The sequence below is a fragment of the Antedon bifida genome, chromosome 11, assembly GCF_963402885.1.
Source record: "Antedon bifida chromosome 11, ecAntBifi1.1, whole genome shotgun sequence".
NCBI classification, from domain to species: Eukaryota; Metazoa; Echinodermata; class Crinoidea; order Comatulida; family Antedonidae; genus Antedon; species Antedon bifida.
The window spans coordinates 632,600-649,709 of record NC_136236.1 but is presented as its reverse complement, the minus strand read 5'-3'; the positions used below and the strand labels follow the sequence as shown (position 1 = coordinate 649,709).

The following is a 17,110-nucleotide window of genomic DNA, read 5'->3' as shown; positions in this document are numbered from 1 at the left end:
AAACATCTCCCTGCTTTAAACAATAACATTATTTGATGGCTTTTAGTTTAAAACTTAAACTTGACCTTCTAAGTAGTTTTACTTCTTTTTTTTTCAGTACTTTTACTTTTTAGCAATACATCGCTACTTTTTATTTTTCTATTTTTTTTTATGATTCTGAACTTCCATCAGCAATCTTAGAATGTAATCCAATCTGATTGGTTAATGGGAATTGCTCTTTAAATATCTCTCTTGTAGGTGTTTAATAATGAGAAGTAAAACCCATCAAGGACACACAGATAAAACTACAGCTGACTTATACCACGGTTTTACTATTCCTTCTCAGGTTTCAAAATTTGATCATCTTTGTTGGTGGAATGGAGTGTTTTCATTTCTTGAATTGCTGAACATCATAAAGCGTGAATAACACTACTTAACTCTTCAGTTGGTTCACAAGTTTCAGCAGCAAACCTATAAAAGTACCTGTTTGGAGATCTTACACCGAACATCACAACTTCAAATCAATTTGATATGGAATACTATCACAAGTTTTTGACTCTGTGAGAAGGGGTACAGCATCATTTAAAGAAGCTATTACATTGTTCGAGAAAGACAATTCACCAGATAAACATCTTAAACAATATGAATGAAATGTATTCATCAACGAGACTCGTATATTTGACGTTCTTAACAGTTCTGATCTCATCGTACATCAGAGTGTCATCAGCGCAGTTTCCATGCACGTATCAAAAAGCGGTAGATCTTTCCCAATTTGATGGTACGGAACTTTCGCTCTCGGTAACTGTGGATGGAAATCCAAATCATTACAATCCAGAAGAACTTTATTCTGGTGAGTTATTACTTTGGCTGTTTACTTTAGACTTAAGCATCATAGATTGGTGTTCATATTTTTGTAACTTTTCTTTTCTTATTTCAATTTGTGCAAAGCTAAAAATATAAATCAAATTTTTGACTATCAAGGTCCACATAAATTCCAATAAAATACAGTGACTTAATTAATAACTTAATTAATTTAAATGCTTATTTCTTTCAGTAACAACATCCTTAAGTATGCCATTTACTTTTATAATGATCAGTAGCGTAGAAGCAAACAAACAGACCGGTGACAATCATGTGTGCACTCCGGTTTTACAGAAACATTTTGTGGTACCACAAACATCTTACACATTCCCTTGGACAGCACCCTCCAAAGGAACGGGATGCGTGGGCTTAGTGTGAGTAAAATCAGTTTAATGTTTTAATATATTGAGAATATACTTCATAATATGTGTAATTCATACCATGGTTTTGTTAATACTATGTACAGTAACAGGTGAAAATGTTCAACATCTGCAGATGATCACATCAGATTTTATGCCCTAAATAATGTAACGGTGTACCTATTTTCAAAATGTTATTACCCCCCATTTACAGAATATTTAAATAACCTTGAAATTAGTATAACAAGTGTTTACAGTCTTTATTTGACCATTATAACAAATGTTACAATAATTTAATCTAGGATAACTGTTAGTAACAATGCTTATCTAGCGTTTAACCCTTAAGCACAGAATAATTTCCCTTATTTGCCATAAAAACATCCTAATGATCCTATATAAAGGAAGCTCTTGAACAAATATACCTTGATTGTGGGCATCAATAATGAATATAAAGTGTGTCAGCTTTATAGTTAGGTGAATGGCCGCCGAGGTGTGAATATTTGTTTGATACTGATTTTAAGAACTAGAAAACCATGGGTGAATCGCACAAGCTCTGCGAATTTTTTATTTAAAATTGCAAAAATCCTACACAAGAGTACATATGCTGTACACATTTTTTTTATTTTCCGTAAAATAGTCTCAATGTACTAAGCATTAATTACTTCAGGTTATGTCAAGCATTCTGAATTATCACTTTACTTCTTTCTTTTTTTTTATGTTAAAAAATGTATACCTTTTATATAATATTAATCCAAAGGCAAATTACCGAAAAAATGACAATGCTGTGGGTATCAGTGGCTGGATCTCAATAGAGATACAAAAAAAAAAAGCGAAAAGCTAAATCAAAACGAAAAAGTAAAACAGCCAGAAAAATTAGCAGAGCTTTCGGGCAACACTAGCCCTACCCTTTTATATATGTTTATATATATATATCTTTATCAATGTGTTGATTTTGTTCTCCCTATCCCACCTTGCTAGGGGTTAATGGGGCTATATACCTCATCTATTACCCTATACCAAATGACAAACAGATTGACATAAAGTAGTTGATTTATACCCTTACCACACACAAACACAACTTGACCTCTGCCCCTTACTTCTTCAAAACTTCAACACATGTTTTAGAATTCCATGTTTTATTCTCATGCCTGGCAAAGAATTATCTCAAATATTGTTATCAACTCGTAGTTAGAAAACATAAATATTTAATAAACATTGAAATAGGCTACTTAAATAGTCCTAACCTTTCGTCACTTGTTGTTTGAAAGAAATGATTTAAAGACTATATTTAAATAATCAACTCAGGGAACATAAATATTAATAAACACAAAAATATTTTGATCTGATAAAAATGTTTACAGATTAAATTTCATGAAATACTAGATTATAACTATGAGATCAAGTAATAGAATATGCCCCCATTAAAAATCTAGCAATACAACTGTTACTGTTTGTTAATAAGACTTATATTTATGTATTTTGTTTTTAAACATTGTTTGTTCTGGAATGTTGCATAACAAAAACAGTTTAATTTAAAATAATCACAAGTTTATCCGACGATAGTCTTTCAATCCGTACTACTGTACTTCCTATATTTCAAATCATCCACCCCTTTTTTTAGAATCATTTTCGTTTTGCATTGGACAATTTTTTAAAGTCAAATTGCCACAATTCTGCAGCTACTGCAGTACCATCAGCTGGTGAACACCTTTGCATACAGTAGTCCTACTGATAGATGTGTTTATTAGCTGCAGGTTGAAAACCGAGTTATCAGTAAATCCTTATAAACTGTTTCTGATCCTCTTACCTTATTAAAATACTCTGATTCACAGATTCTAGGCCAAGGCTTAAGAGGTGTTGCTAATACTGGAGAACTGGAGTGATAACCTAGTAAAGTTAAGCTCTGTCTACACTATCACACTTTATTTGACAAAAAAATGTAATGTGCCCATGGACATGATGATGTTATATCACTACCATATTTGAGCACATCACACTTTTTTGTCAAACTAGTTTAATTGTGTAGACAGAGCTTAAGGTATAAATTAAGTTAAGCTGCCTAAATTGGCCAAAATGTTTAGAACATTAATGGATTTTCTTTTTTTCTCTCTTTCTACAGAGCCATGATTTTTTCGTATTCATCTATTTTGCTACAAAATACAATGTTTTATGAAATCTGTGAAGGTGGTGCTGCAACGCGTCCATCATTTGGTAAACATTTTTGTTATACTACCACCAGGATTTGTCTCATGACCAAATTAGCACATACTTAAAACTCAAAAGAATGTTTAGTTTGTCCTGTAATTGGTGGGTTTTGTACTCACACTGTTAGTGTTAAAATAAGTGTAATGCTAACTTCAAGAATGTCTTCTAAAAAGCTAGCATTTCTAAAGTTGGATCGTATATCTATAAACTTTGACATATACTTCATAAAATGGGACATTATTATAACTGTTATTATTATCATTAAGCTTTAAAATATGCTAACGGTTGTTAAGTTCAATAATTGTTTATCCCAATGCCTTGTAGCGATTTTTGAAATAATAAACATGTCTGAAGATTTGTTCTTTTTGCAGCTACGATCGATTCCGCCGGTGTTATTTTACGAGACGATTTTGAAGCAGACCCGAACTCTGCCCTCGATTATATTTGGTAGGTGTTTGTAGACAGTAGTCTTCTATTGCCCAGAGGTGATTTTACTTTTGGTTGACCCCTTATTCGTGTCACAGGGAAGAGACAAAGTATTCTACTTATCCCCAGGGTATTGTTAGAAATGTCTCTAGTTAATAGATGTTGTTTTTCCACGGTTCAAATGCTGCATGTAATCTATATGTAAATTCATTTTAAAGAACTGCCTTTTAAAATCATCAGTCAATCAATAGTAAACAATCATTCCTCTCTTTCATGAAGTTTCAATGTATAGTCACATTTTATCAGCTTTGTAAAGGCAACCTAAATCTATCACTCATGTAGCACTATTGGAGTACAGGCTAATTTTGCAACAAGCAGGAATTGTTTACATTATTGTTAAAAATATTGTTAAAGTGGCATGCTTAAGCAGCCAAAGATGCTTCTGGTTTATTTTGCAACCCCTGGTGCCTGGTGCAACAAACAAAATTAATAATGTTATTATTAAAAAATGCTTGTGGAGACATCAACTATTAGATTAAAAAGAGAATTCTGAATTTTTTTACCAATAATGAAACACTAGGGTATGAAACACTATCTGCACTCGGAATACTGTACTTGTAATGTGTCCGCTAGACTGCATTGTAATTCATATCAAATGTTTCCATTTAGTACATCTAATACAATCTTGTTAAACTAGAACTTCTGGCAGACTTTTTTCTGTGGTTTCAAGGCATGTATTGGAAATTGTATATAGAGGTTGATGACCTTCAAGAATTGCTTGAGGGTTCTCATCTCCCTGGTGTATAATACAATATGTCTATACCTGGCTCAAGTTTTAAAACTGGTTACAATGCTGAGACAAAATAGGCCATTTGACATTAAAGTATTCTGTCTTAAAGATTTAAAAGCATTTTAAAAGGGAATTCAAATTATTATTCAGTTACAATGTTATAAAATCCATCAGTGATAATCTGATTTATTTACTTCAATTTAAAGTCTACAAAAATCAACAAAAAACATGCGACCCAGGTATTAAACAACTATATAGAAAGCACATAATGTGACAAACCAAACCAAACAGAAAATACAAATGAATTTGGATCCTTAAGAAAAGTCTGGTTTTGGGAGAGTTTCCGGTTTTCAGAGAGTCCGGTATTGGGAGAGTCTACTGTACTCATATTTAATTGTTGATACCAATGTTGCATTTATTAACAGGTCAGAGGTTAATGGTGGAGAGGTAGACGATACATGTGGTACCATTATGCATGGTAAATCTATGGTGTTCTGCAAAGATCACGGACCACGAGAATTGAGTACTGTTCACTTGAACACCAGCACGGCATCTACGCTACAGTTTGCTATTGGTGAGTTTACTCAAAATACACACTGTATTGTATTGTATATTCAGTAATATTTATACTAGATTATTAATTACAGAGATCTTGAACCAACTTCCTCGTTCCATCCCCTTTTCAATTCAAATCTCTCCTTAAACTCAGCTATTTCAATAGTTATTCTTTTCATGTTGCACTGTGAGACATTTATAAATATTATTATTATAATACCCTGTCTCCAGATTGTTATGTTTTCATCATTTTTGCGCACAATTTAAATAATTAGCATATTCTTTTTTTACAGGTGTTGGAACTTGTCGGCCAGGTGTGAATGACTACAGCATTACAGTGTCTTACGCAATCAATGATCAGAGAGATTGGAGAATTATATCTAGAATACCGTAAGTTTTTAAAAATCAACTTAATTTAAGAATTTCTTTTTTGATTGATACAGTCAACTCTCCTGAAACTGTATTGTCGTTTTGTCTAAAGAATGCAGTGCATACTATTGGTGTGTTGTGGACAGATGAGCATGTGCTGTTTGGTGGCAGCACTCAACACGAAGGGTTATTATATGTGCCATTCACCCCAATTCACACCTCACAAGTTATTCCCCACATTTGTATCTTTACAGAGTACCTATAAACACAAGCGAGGCGATCATGCATATCATTCATCTGCCAAAGGAAGCGCGACAAGACGACATTTGTCTTCGTTTCAACCAAGACCTAGCGATGGATGCCGTAACGTACGAAGGTTGCTGGGCTCTTGACAATGTCCTTGTGATTAATGCTGCTAACCCACCAGGTCACCTCGAAGCGAACTTTGACCCGGTCAATCCGGATGATTGGTTGTTCTTACCAAATGGTGTGATTAAGGTAAATACTTGTATTTTTCTTGTATATGGTTTTATCTTAACTGTTTTGTATGGAGTGAGTGCAGAATCTGTTTTGGCTTTAGCCTATTCTCATTCCTGGTTATTTTTACATTGACGACCAAATAAATATTATTATTATTATGGACATGATGACATCATTTTTGCATCACACACAAACTAGGCCTAGTTTGATAGTGTAGACAAAACTTTATTCCCTTCTAGTTCTAGTATCTTCAGATTTAAAATAGCCCAGTCTGATGTTCTTCAATATTAATTTATTTTTGGTTTTGTAGAGTGAATGCAATTCAGAAGGGAATGCATTGGTATTCCGTGGCATATCTGAGTCTCTGACTCAGTCTGACGTTCTGACTCAGTCTGACGTTCTGACTCAGTCTGGCTCTCTGACTCAGTCCGATGTTCTAACTCAATCTGTAACAACCAGAGATTTGAATCTGTATGTTGAGGGTACAGAGCCTATCTTACAACAGAGCTTTGATTACAACTTCCCAAATGGGTAAGTTCTTTCATTTTGATAACTAATAGTAGTACAGCTTGACTACCAAAACCGCTATGTTCTGCAAAATCTAATACCAGTGGCCATATTCACCAATCACACGTATTGTTATTTCCTTTAAGCTCTGTCTACACTATCAAAACTTTTGTGACAACAAATTTGATGTGCCCATATATGAACATGATGATGTTATATCACTACCATATTTTGGCACATTACACTTTTTATGTCAAACTAGTTTGATAGTGTAGACAGAGTTTACATAAATATTTCACTTAAGTCAATAAACATTCAAGGATTTCGTTAGTGTTATTCACTTGGGTAGGAAAATGTTGAGTTCAGCATATCACTGTAGTATAAGTGTAAATGTCAGTGCAGTAATTAGGTCCTGAGTCAGACTTCTGCCTCCTTTCATTATTTATCATACTCATAGCTACTGAACTCCCAATGAAATTGTTTATATATAACATAATTATATGTTTTAAATCCAAAGCCAAATAATGACAATGCTGTTTCATTGTTATGTTTCCATTCCATGTTTTAACCCACTGAATTTGATTTGTTCTTAACCCTTGTAGGTGGGTAGTCACCGGTGCTGAGATTAGCAATGTGTGTGGTAGAGTGTATGGAGCTAAAGCTGCAGTGTTTAATGGACCAGTTAATAGATCACTCTGCACACCATTCATGAATGCTACGGAGGTTGGCAACATTAGATTCTATTTTACTTTAGGTAAGTGAAATTCCTGTACTTACTTACTTATTTACAGTACTTCCTTACTTTACTTACTTATTTACTCACTTACTTACTAAGTTACTTCCTTACTTATCTACTTACTTATCTACTTACTTATTTACTCACTTACTTACTTACTCATTTACTTACTCATTTACTTACTTACTTGGTCCAATCCTGATGATTTTTATTCTTGACTTGTGATCATAAATTTACAAAATTTAATGCACAACAAGTAAACAAACCAATCATGTGTATCTTTCGTATCTTTGATGAATTCTTATATATTGAGCTAGTGCCCTTCCTCATATACCATAGGTGGTGGTTCATGCGATCCTGCAGACTCCTCTGATGTTAGTGTGTCTGTGTTTGCCGATGTCTCTGGTCAGGTTTCTTCTTCTGTGGAACTTTCTACATTAGCTCATAATACTTACAAGGCAAGTTCACTTTTGTGATTATTTTGGTAGATTAGAGAAACTTTAAAGTACTGGGTAATGATTGCAATGATTGAAACCTTTATTTACTGAAATGCTTTATTTGTCCATTATCATAACAAAAGAACAAATTCTTCTTAAAGATTGACAAATATTATAACCATATAGTTCTATATAATTACAATACAGTCTAACCTGACCTTTATTTTCAGGTCCCTAAACTAATATCAGTCGTAGTACCTCCGAGTGTCCGAACAACATCAACACGTTTTTGTATTGCGCAACAACATCATAAGGGCATAAACAGAAATGTCTGGGCTGTTGACAACATTCATCTTCTGCCAACTGAACCAAGCAAGGTTACGCATTTACTTCAATTTAACGTACACGCAGGCTGTGGAGAGCTGCATGATCCCAGTGAAATACATGTTGAGTTCTCCACTAACCATGGCTTAAGCTGGTCTTATGTCCGGGCAGACTGTCTACCTGGTCGTTGTTATACAGAACCATCGCCGGATCGCTCAGTTTTTGTCTCTAAAGACACGGAGCAAACGTATGTATGGTTGTTTAAATTGTATTAATTAATGTACAAGTGTCTAATATGTATTATCTTATCAGTAAATCTGACAGGATGGTCATTTTCTTTTCTCTGTGTTAAGCTCTGTCTACACTATCAATTTTGGGTGACAGCAAGATATGATGTGTACATATACGGACATGATGATATCACTACCATATTTGGGCACATCACACTTTTTTGTCAAACTAGTTTGATAGTGTAGACAGGGCTTAACTGTTAATTCTTCTTGTTAGGTGGAAGCGAATTACATTGCCATTACCATATGCAGCATTAACCAGTTCAACCCGGTTCAGATGGAAGGAGGTGGCTGACAACCAAGGCTCCAACTGGGCAATTGATGATGGTAAGTCACATCAGTAAATATATATAACCAAGGCCTAGACAGTAATGATATGCCTAGATAACTAAGCCTGGGATAGACCTGATCGACTCTAAACAATATTGTGGGGAATTTTTTGATTTTCGCGCACCCTTTATTTTCGCGAACGTTGTTCAGTCGCAAAGTTAAAGTAATTATAGATCCAAACTGTGACCATCTTTTTCCTACTATTGTCATTTTTCTTTCCCCATAATTGCAGTATATATTGGTGCCACTTGTCCAAAGATGTGTTCTGGACATGGCAAGTGCAGCTCAACCGGTCAATGCCAATGCGACTCCAACTTTGCTGGCACAGACTGTAGTGCGCCACTAAACCGTAGATTGGACAGCCTAGAGCAGTACTTCAATAGTGTGTACAGCATGGGTGTTACTCGTTACTCTGGGGCTGTTGTAGGCTTTGAGTGTGGCTTGATAGGGAGTGGTAAGGCGTTGGTGTTCAATCAACATGGGCCTAGAGAGCTTGTAACAGTGGAGATGAACAGTACTGATGCACAGTGAGTATGCAAACTTGTTTTGAGTTCAACCTAATTGCTCTTTGAGTAAATGACAAAGAGACCAAGCCAAACTGCACCGTCATTTTAAATACTAGATGGTTTGGATCATGTAGATCCACTGAATGTTTACTTTGCAAACCATATTACAATCCAACATTTGTGTTTTCATTGAATTGAATTCTTTTTGGGTTACTGTAGGTTTTCATGTTAGATCACAGTGATAGCTTACCACCAATAAGTGTCTTAAGAAGACACTTAAAATACAACTGAGTCTACACTTATAGTCCTGTACAAATATTTATTTTAAGTTGTTTAATTTTCACTTAACTTCTTGATTTGATATTCCAGCTACTTGAAGTTCACTGTACGTGTTGGATCACATTCCACTGTTGGTACATGCAGTCCCCCTGATCACCCAACAGAGGGCGTCCTACTACACTACTCGTGTAACAATGGCATTTCGTGGTCGTTCTTGAAGCATGTTTTGTACAATGAAAACAGGACCCCGAGGTACAGTAGTATATTCAAGCTTTTTAGATTATCTTTGAAACCAGGAGGTCAAAGTTCAATCATGATGGCATTCCAGTGTCTTGGAAGAATACACTATTTATTTTATTTATTTTTATTTAAAACATGTTTATACAGGATAAAAACACATCAGGTATAGCTGTAGCACCTGTTTTACATATGGCCCTGTTAGTTTTTAGAAATAAAAGGTTAAAAACATGCATTAAAACATACTAAAGTAACTACTTTACTTTTCTAGGATAGAGCTTCTACATTTACCTGACAGTGCCAAACATCTATTCTGTCGTTTCCGCTGGACACAACCGAGGCATTCTGGGCAAAACCTGGATGTTTGGGCCATCGACGACATCAGTATCACTTCCGTTCTACGCAACACGATCAACACAGATTTCAGTGATAATGAGAATGTGGCCAGTGCCCTTACGTTTCACCTTGGACGAGTAAAACCTGTGTGTAACCATGACCAAGCACTAAGGTAACGGTTAAATCTGGGCATAAACTTTAAAGCTCTGTCTACACTATCAAACATTTAAAATGTGATGTGTCCATATACAGTATGGACATGATGATGTCATCTCGTATTTGGGCACATCACTACCATATTTGGGCACATCCCATTTTTGTCAAACTAGTTTGATAGTGTAGACAAGACTAAACTGGATACCAAACATTATCAATATGTCTCATTGATATGAAAATGAGAAAAACACAAATTCTGCAATGTGGACAGTAAACAGAAACTATATCATTTTTTTTTATAGTTTTAATGGATCTTCTGAGGCTGGTGGTTGGCGCTATGTTGAAACTCAGTCTATAGCAATTGGAGCCACGTATATGATCCAGTTTGAACTGGTTGTAGACTGCCATAAAAACCGACTTATTAAAAATGGTAAGACATGTCCATTTTGTCACGTTTTTAACTTTTGTGAAATTCAAGAGTATACAACTTTATTTTTGTCAATCTATCCTGTTTTTTAGAAAGGAAAATTTGTCTGGAATTTTCAACAAATCATGGATTAACCTGGCAATTAGTGACAACTGAATGTCTCCCTGGACAACCAGGTTGTGATAACTACCACAGTGCTAGTTGCTATGACAACACTGCATTCAATGAATGGACTAGGGTTACCATTCCATTGCCACCAAATATGAGGTAATTTCTTTATTTTTAAGCATTAATCATTTTTTCATTTGTTTTCCATTTTGCTTTTTTTAAATTCTGTTAATTAATTATTAAAAATCTGTTATAGATCTCCTTCAACCCGTTTCCGTTGGCGGCAGCAAGACTTTTTACAATTAGACACGTGGGCTATTGATAACATCTACATTGGTGAACAGTGCCCTCGCATGTGTAGCGGCCATGGGACATGTGACAGAGGTGTTTGTAGGTAAGTAATATTCTATAAATTTAATCGAAATATTCTATTTTTAAAATCTGATATTCCTAATTTAATGTTTATGATGATTATTGTTAATTGTTGCGATGTATTTTAATTTTATTAAAGAGGGCCCCTGAATATCAGTTAACCCACTGGGCTAAACTGGAAGGGTTGCCCTCTTTAAAGATGGTTGAAATAACAAAATAATTTACCTTGAGTGTAGCTTGAATCGTGACTATCAATAAACACAAAATGTTATCACCAATTTCAGGTGTGATGGTCTGTACAGTGGGCCATTTTGTACCCCAAGCCACCAGCTACAAGTGTCATTTGATTACAACTTTGAAGAGGAAGGGTCACTGAAATCAGATTGGTACATGATCAATGGAGGGGTTATATCAAATGGCCTAAATGGACCAAGTTGTGGCATCATATCATCTGGACAATCTATATATTTCTCGCAGGTATGTTTTTGTTTAATTAAAATCTGCTGTCATATACAGTAGAGTTTAAATAATTTTAAAATAGTTATGCATTTTTATTGCACTTTTTATATCTTTATAGTAGTTTTTTATAATTGAATTGTTATGATATGTATTTTTGTACTGTGTGTATTGTATTGTCGAGGGCCCCAATGATCAGCTTTGCTGGATGGGCTACCCTCATGAAACATGACGCAATGAAAAAAGAGGTATGTATTATTATATTTTTTTTAAACTTAACTTTTTCAGATTGGCGTTCGTCAGTTAGTGAGTCATGATATAAACACATTGTCAGTCGACTTTGTACAGTTCACTATCAAGCTAGGGGGCAGTACAACAAACTGTCACGGCGTTAATAGAAGAGAAGAGGGTGTTCTACTTCAGTATTCAAATAATGGGGGAATCAACTGGGAACTGTTGTTAGAGATTCATTATGAGGAGTACAAAAACGCCAAGTAAGCAACTTTGATATTTATACCAATTTATTTTGATCTTACTTCTTAAGTTCTGTTCACACTAAAACTATTTTGACATAAAGGGGTGATGTGCCCAAAATATGGTAGTGATATGACATCATCATGTCCATATATGGGCACATCACTTTTTTTTGTCACATAAAGTTTGATGTGTGGACAGAACTTTAGGTTCTCATGCAATAGTAAAGGATTTGAATGTTCATTTTTTTTATAAGTTGAATAATATCATATTATTTATTTCTTCACCATACAAACGTAAATAATAGTGATAATATTAATTTGAGTGAAATTTAAGTTTAAGAATAATAATTATCATTTCCTCACCATACAAACAAATGTAAATAATAATGATATTAATTTGAGTGTAATTTACTGTACTGTAGGTTTGTTCACCAACCTTTACCTGATAAAGCCAAGACAGTCAGCAGCAGGTTCAGATGGTGGCAACCTGTGCATTCTGGAGCCGATCAAGACCAGTGGGCACTAGATGATGTGTATATTGGCAATGACCAAGGCATTCAAAATAGCCAGGTAACAGCTCACTCAATATAGCATTCTAATTTACAAAATAGTTTTGTTTTTATCCTTTATATTAGTTATTTAAAACTTGCTACTTACATTAGAACCCCTCCATTGAAATACCATTATTAAAGGAAAACCTCTATTAAGGGGACACTTTTCTGCGAAATAAACAAGGCAATATATGTTTTTTATGGCCAAGCAGGCAGGAGACAACTTTATTAAAGAAACACTTAAAGAGAAACCGATTATTTAATGATGTTTATCTTTGCACTAGAATGATCAAGCCATGATGAGTATTAGTAATGGTGAGGTGGAGACAGACTATTGCTCAGCAAAAGTACCAGCTTTGGTGTTCAGAGGAACAGAGGGGGACAGATCAGCTGTTACAACAGCCGTGGATATTGGAAATGGTGATGTTATTCAGTTTAGAGTAAGTTACTTTGTCTTCTGTTTTTCACATGATAAGACAAGATAATACTGAATAAATTACTGATTTAAATTATGTACATTATCTACATTGTTGTCTTTATAGATTGTCGTTGGATGCGTGTCAAAATTTGCATATATAGCACCTGTATATTTGCAATATTCACACGACAATGGCATGAAATGGGAACTAGTTACACCTGTATGTAAACCATCTGACCAAGGAGATGGTTTGTGTGGAAAAGTTGCTTCAAAGGGCACCCAAGAGGGCAGTATTTATCACATGGGTCAATTCAGCATGTGGCATCTGATTGTCATTGAACTTCCAGAGAATGTGGTTGGAAAGTATGTATATTAATTTGTATGCAAATAAATTGATTGAGTATAAAATGTAGATATTTATTGACCATTAAATACTGCACATGAAAAGGACATGAAGATACGGTCTTGATTTTTCCCTATGATGGATAACCATTCTATAAACAATAGACCTGCAGGACATATGTATGTAGGTGAATTCAAATAATTATGTCTTACTCGTCCGTGAGAACAAATTGAATGTGAATATGTACATCTTATTACTTGGTACTTGGTGGTTGTCCTCTTGAATACTCCACAACGAAGGTCTGACAAAGAGGCCTTGTGGAGTGGCTTATTAATTGGACACTATCTCTTTAAATGTATCACTATTAGTGGCTTCAATAGCCTGTAGTATAGTATGTTTATAATAAGTTATTTTCTCCATTTGTTTCTTTTATTATTGTTCAGATGTAAGTTCACATAATTATCTTTTGCATTAGGAAAACCCAGTTCCGATGGCATCAAGATTTTGATAGAAACGCTCCGGCATTTGCTCTTAGAGAAGTGTACATTGGAACTCCTTGCCCTCAGAATTGTAAAGGACATGGGGTATGCACTGAACAAGGCTGTGTGTGTGACATAGGCTACTCAGGTTAGTAAACGAATGTGTTCATTAATGGAACAGTCTGCCAAAACAAAAACACCACCATTTCATGAATTGTCTTAAATACGATTTATTTCTCTTTCTCTCCTCCTTTTCCTTTTATTTTGTGTTTCTTCTTGGGGATATTTTTGTACCTTTTTTTTGCATGTAGGTACATCCGTGATCCACACGTATTCAATTCAAATTCAAAATAACATTTAGTTACTTCCTTTTAAGATTTAAACAATATTGGAATAAATAAGAAAGATATACTATGCCAGTACCATATTTAAGCATATCACTACCATATTTGGGCACATACACTTTTTTGTCACATAAAGTTTGATAGTGTAGACAGAGCTTTATTCAATTTCTTTGTTTGCTTTGTATGCTCTTAGGAGAAAGTTGTAATCCATATACGAGTATCCTTCCTGGTCTAAATGATCCGTTTGACAAACACAATCATAATTTCTGGGATAAGACCGTCGGAACTGAATTAAATCAAAATTGTGGACAAATAAAAATGGGAAATTCACTTTATTTTGGATCACATGGACCAAGAGAAGCGGTCACTGCTAGTGTGAACACTACAACAATAAAGTAAGTATATACTTATTGCTACTTGTTCAGGAACATAGAGACATCTGGTAGCCATTGACATCAAGTTGGCATTTAGATTAATGCTACTTTTAAGTGTACAAAATATTTTTTTGTTTTTTGAGGGTGACATAGGCCTACCACAGACATTGCACTTAATTACAAAAAGTAGTCAGTAATATATATATATTTTGGAACGCATAGACTTTTAGTGAAGCTGGCCCTGATGTAGTTAGACAAAAAAACACCAATGTAGAAAACAGAAAGGCTTACCAATTGTAATAAATAAATAAGTATTGCAATAAGTACCCTTAATGTTGGACAAAACACCGAACATAAAAGTCCACAGTCTAGTCAGTCAAATTATCTTGTGTGTGTGTTGTATTAAACCTGTCTTTCCATAACTTTTAGGATTCTCCAGTTTTACATACGAATTGGAAACGCAGACGTAGGTTTTAAATGCAACGAACCAACGTCTATAGATGAATCTGTAATTGTACAGTATACAAATGACAACGGTATCCATTGGAACACATTACGAGAGTTGAACCCGTTCATGTTAAAAGATGACCCGCAACAGGTCACCATTGAACTGCCGCAGACTGCTAAGACAGAGGACACTAAGTTTAGATGGTGGCAGCCTACATCCACTCTCGGAGGTATGTAGTTTAGTCAGATTGTTACATCTTTTTGTTACTCTTGCAAACATAACTTTCGTTGTAGGTATACAGTTCTGTTATAACTGTTCAACAGAACTGTTTTCAGAACTATGTATTTATATATAGTTCACTTGCTTGCACTGATGAAGGGCTAGTGTTTTGGTTGTTTTACTTTATTGTTTTGATTTATCGTTTTGATTTAACTTTTTGCTTATTTTATTTGTATATCCATTGAGATCCAGCCACTGATACCCACAGCATTGTCATTATTTTCAGTATACTTTATATCAACATATTGATTTTGCCAAGCAAACCTTCAAACAATAATAATTCTTGCTTATTTACTTAGGTCACAGTAAAAGAGCCCAGTGGGCGCTTGATAATGTGTTAATTGGTGCTAATGATACCAAAGTATCCGGCTTCCAAGATGATTTGAACCCTAAGACAGATAAGTGGTACATGATTATGGGAGGCCTCAGTCAGGTAGCATGTCACTCTGATGGCTTAACACAAATGTTCCTAGGAGAAAAAGGTGAGATTTTATTTGTTTTACCTTTCATCGTGTTTTACTGATTTGTGGTCTTTTCATTTTTGGTACATATATTTAAGCAATAGAACATAGTAATAACAATTTGAATACAATTGATTCATTGAAATGGCAGTTTACTTTAAAAAATCTCCCAACTTTAAATTGTAGCTGCAATTGTTTTGTCTGTATGACACACACAATACTTAACATCGTTTTTGATATTGCTAATAGTAATAATAATAATACATTTTGTTAACTTGTATTAGCTGTTCCAAGGTATGCTGAGACATGGGACTTTGAGGTCAAGGAATCCACCTTCTTGCAGTTTGACCTTTTGATGGGATGTAACGAGCAGCTTACTCTGCCAAATGACAATGATGTACGCTTAGAGTTCTCGGTCAACATGGGGAGAACATGGAGTCTGGTAACGCAGGAGTGTTTACCTCCTGATATGGGGTGTGGTCGGTACAAATCAGCGAGTGTCTACACTGCACAGCTTTACAAGAACTGGAAACGAGTGACCATTGAACTCCCGAAAACTGCCTTGTAAGATATCATGATTTAAGTAAAATCAAACACTCTGAATGAAATTGATTTTGGGACCTAGTTGTTTTCAGAGAGTTTGATTTCAGGAGCGTTAACTGTACTATTTTTGCATTTAGGTGCATGATTAAAAATTGTTTATAGGAAATTTTAACCTATTATATTATGATTTAAATTTGCGACCTTAAGACAATTCTGGTTTGTTCTTTAGTTGTGTTTGATTTCTGGATTTCTCTTTAAGTTCATAATAATAAATTTACATTAATTTGATTAAACTAAGACGGGCAACATCCAAAAAAAGCAAAGCTTATATAAGGCAGCCCATAAACTAAAAAAGAAAACAGGACAACACAGGACCTGGAAACAGGACAAAAACTGCAAGTTTCAGAGTATTATTTTTACATTTAGGTAAAATTGTTTATAGGAAATTGTAACCTACCATAACAAAGATCTTTCTAATGTTTTTGTTTTCAAGATCTCCAGCCACACGATTTCGCTGGTCTCAACCTCAGTTTCGATCAAACAGAGATAACTGGGCATTGGATAATGTTTACCTTGGCAACGGTTGCCCATGGGTTTGCTCTGGTCATGGCAAGTGTGATAATGGAAAATGCGAGTAAGAACAAAAAATGTTTTCTTTCAGATTTGAAATAATACAGATAATAATAGCAGTATGTTGTTAATAATGTAGTGAAAGCTGTAGCTTGATGGTTAACATGCTTGCCTTCCAATCAAGGTCCAGGGTTCAATCCTGACCTAGTGCCAGGGTTGTAACTCACGACTCTTAGCCTCAACTGAGACTTAGTTTATAAGCACAATAAATTATTAAATAGTTTATCCATCCTATAAAT

General features: G+C 34.7%; 1 protein-coding gene across 1 annotated transcript in view; it reads left to right on the top strand.

Annotated features, from left to right (window-relative positions):
• Positions 1 to 327: 327 nt before the first annotated feature.
• LOC144856159 (reelin-like) overlaps positions 328 to 17,110 on the top strand; it is a 32,453-nt gene continuing 15,670 nt past the window's right edge. The window contains exons 1-29 of the mRNA XM_078714117.1: positions 328 to 829; positions 1,034 to 1,214; positions 3,319 to 3,410; positions 3,776 to 3,851; positions 5,046 to 5,194; positions 5,469 to 5,565; positions 5,799 to 6,042; positions 6,335 to 6,555; positions 7,134 to 7,285; positions 7,607 to 7,725; positions 7,935 to 8,275; positions 8,536 to 8,645; positions 8,881 to 9,175; positions 9,524 to 9,685; positions 9,942 to 10,178; positions 10,465 to 10,592; positions 10,682 to 10,856; positions 10,954 to 11,091; positions 11,354 to 11,546; positions 11,814 to 12,019; positions 12,424 to 12,571; positions 12,837 to 12,992; positions 13,095 to 13,333; positions 13,789 to 13,940; positions 14,330 to 14,531; positions 14,940 to 15,187; positions 15,537 to 15,719; positions 15,983 to 16,262; positions 16,735 to 16,875. Of these exons, the coding sequence (XP_078570243.1) occupies positions 622 to 829; positions 1,034 to 1,214; positions 3,319 to 3,410; positions 3,776 to 3,851; positions 5,046 to 5,194; positions 5,469 to 5,565; positions 5,799 to 6,042; positions 6,335 to 6,555; positions 7,134 to 7,285; positions 7,607 to 7,725; positions 7,935 to 8,275; positions 8,536 to 8,645; positions 8,881 to 9,175; positions 9,524 to 9,685; positions 9,942 to 10,178; positions 10,465 to 10,592; positions 10,682 to 10,856; positions 10,954 to 11,091; positions 11,354 to 11,546; positions 11,814 to 12,019; positions 12,424 to 12,571; positions 12,837 to 12,992; positions 13,095 to 13,333; positions 13,789 to 13,940; positions 14,330 to 14,531; positions 14,940 to 15,187; positions 15,537 to 15,719; positions 15,983 to 16,262; positions 16,735 to 16,875 (5,273 nt within the window). The 5' untranslated portion in view covers positions 328 to 621. The remainder of the gene's footprint in view (positions 830 to 1,033; positions 1,215 to 3,318; positions 3,411 to 3,775; positions 3,852 to 5,045; positions 5,195 to 5,468; positions 5,566 to 5,798; positions 6,043 to 6,334; positions 6,556 to 7,133; positions 7,286 to 7,606; positions 7,726 to 7,934; positions 8,276 to 8,535; positions 8,646 to 8,880; positions 9,176 to 9,523; positions 9,686 to 9,941; positions 10,179 to 10,464; positions 10,593 to 10,681; positions 10,857 to 10,953; positions 11,092 to 11,353; positions 11,547 to 11,813; positions 12,020 to 12,423; positions 12,572 to 12,836; positions 12,993 to 13,094; positions 13,334 to 13,788; positions 13,941 to 14,329; positions 14,532 to 14,939; positions 15,188 to 15,536; positions 15,720 to 15,982; positions 16,263 to 16,734; positions 16,876 to 17,110) is intronic.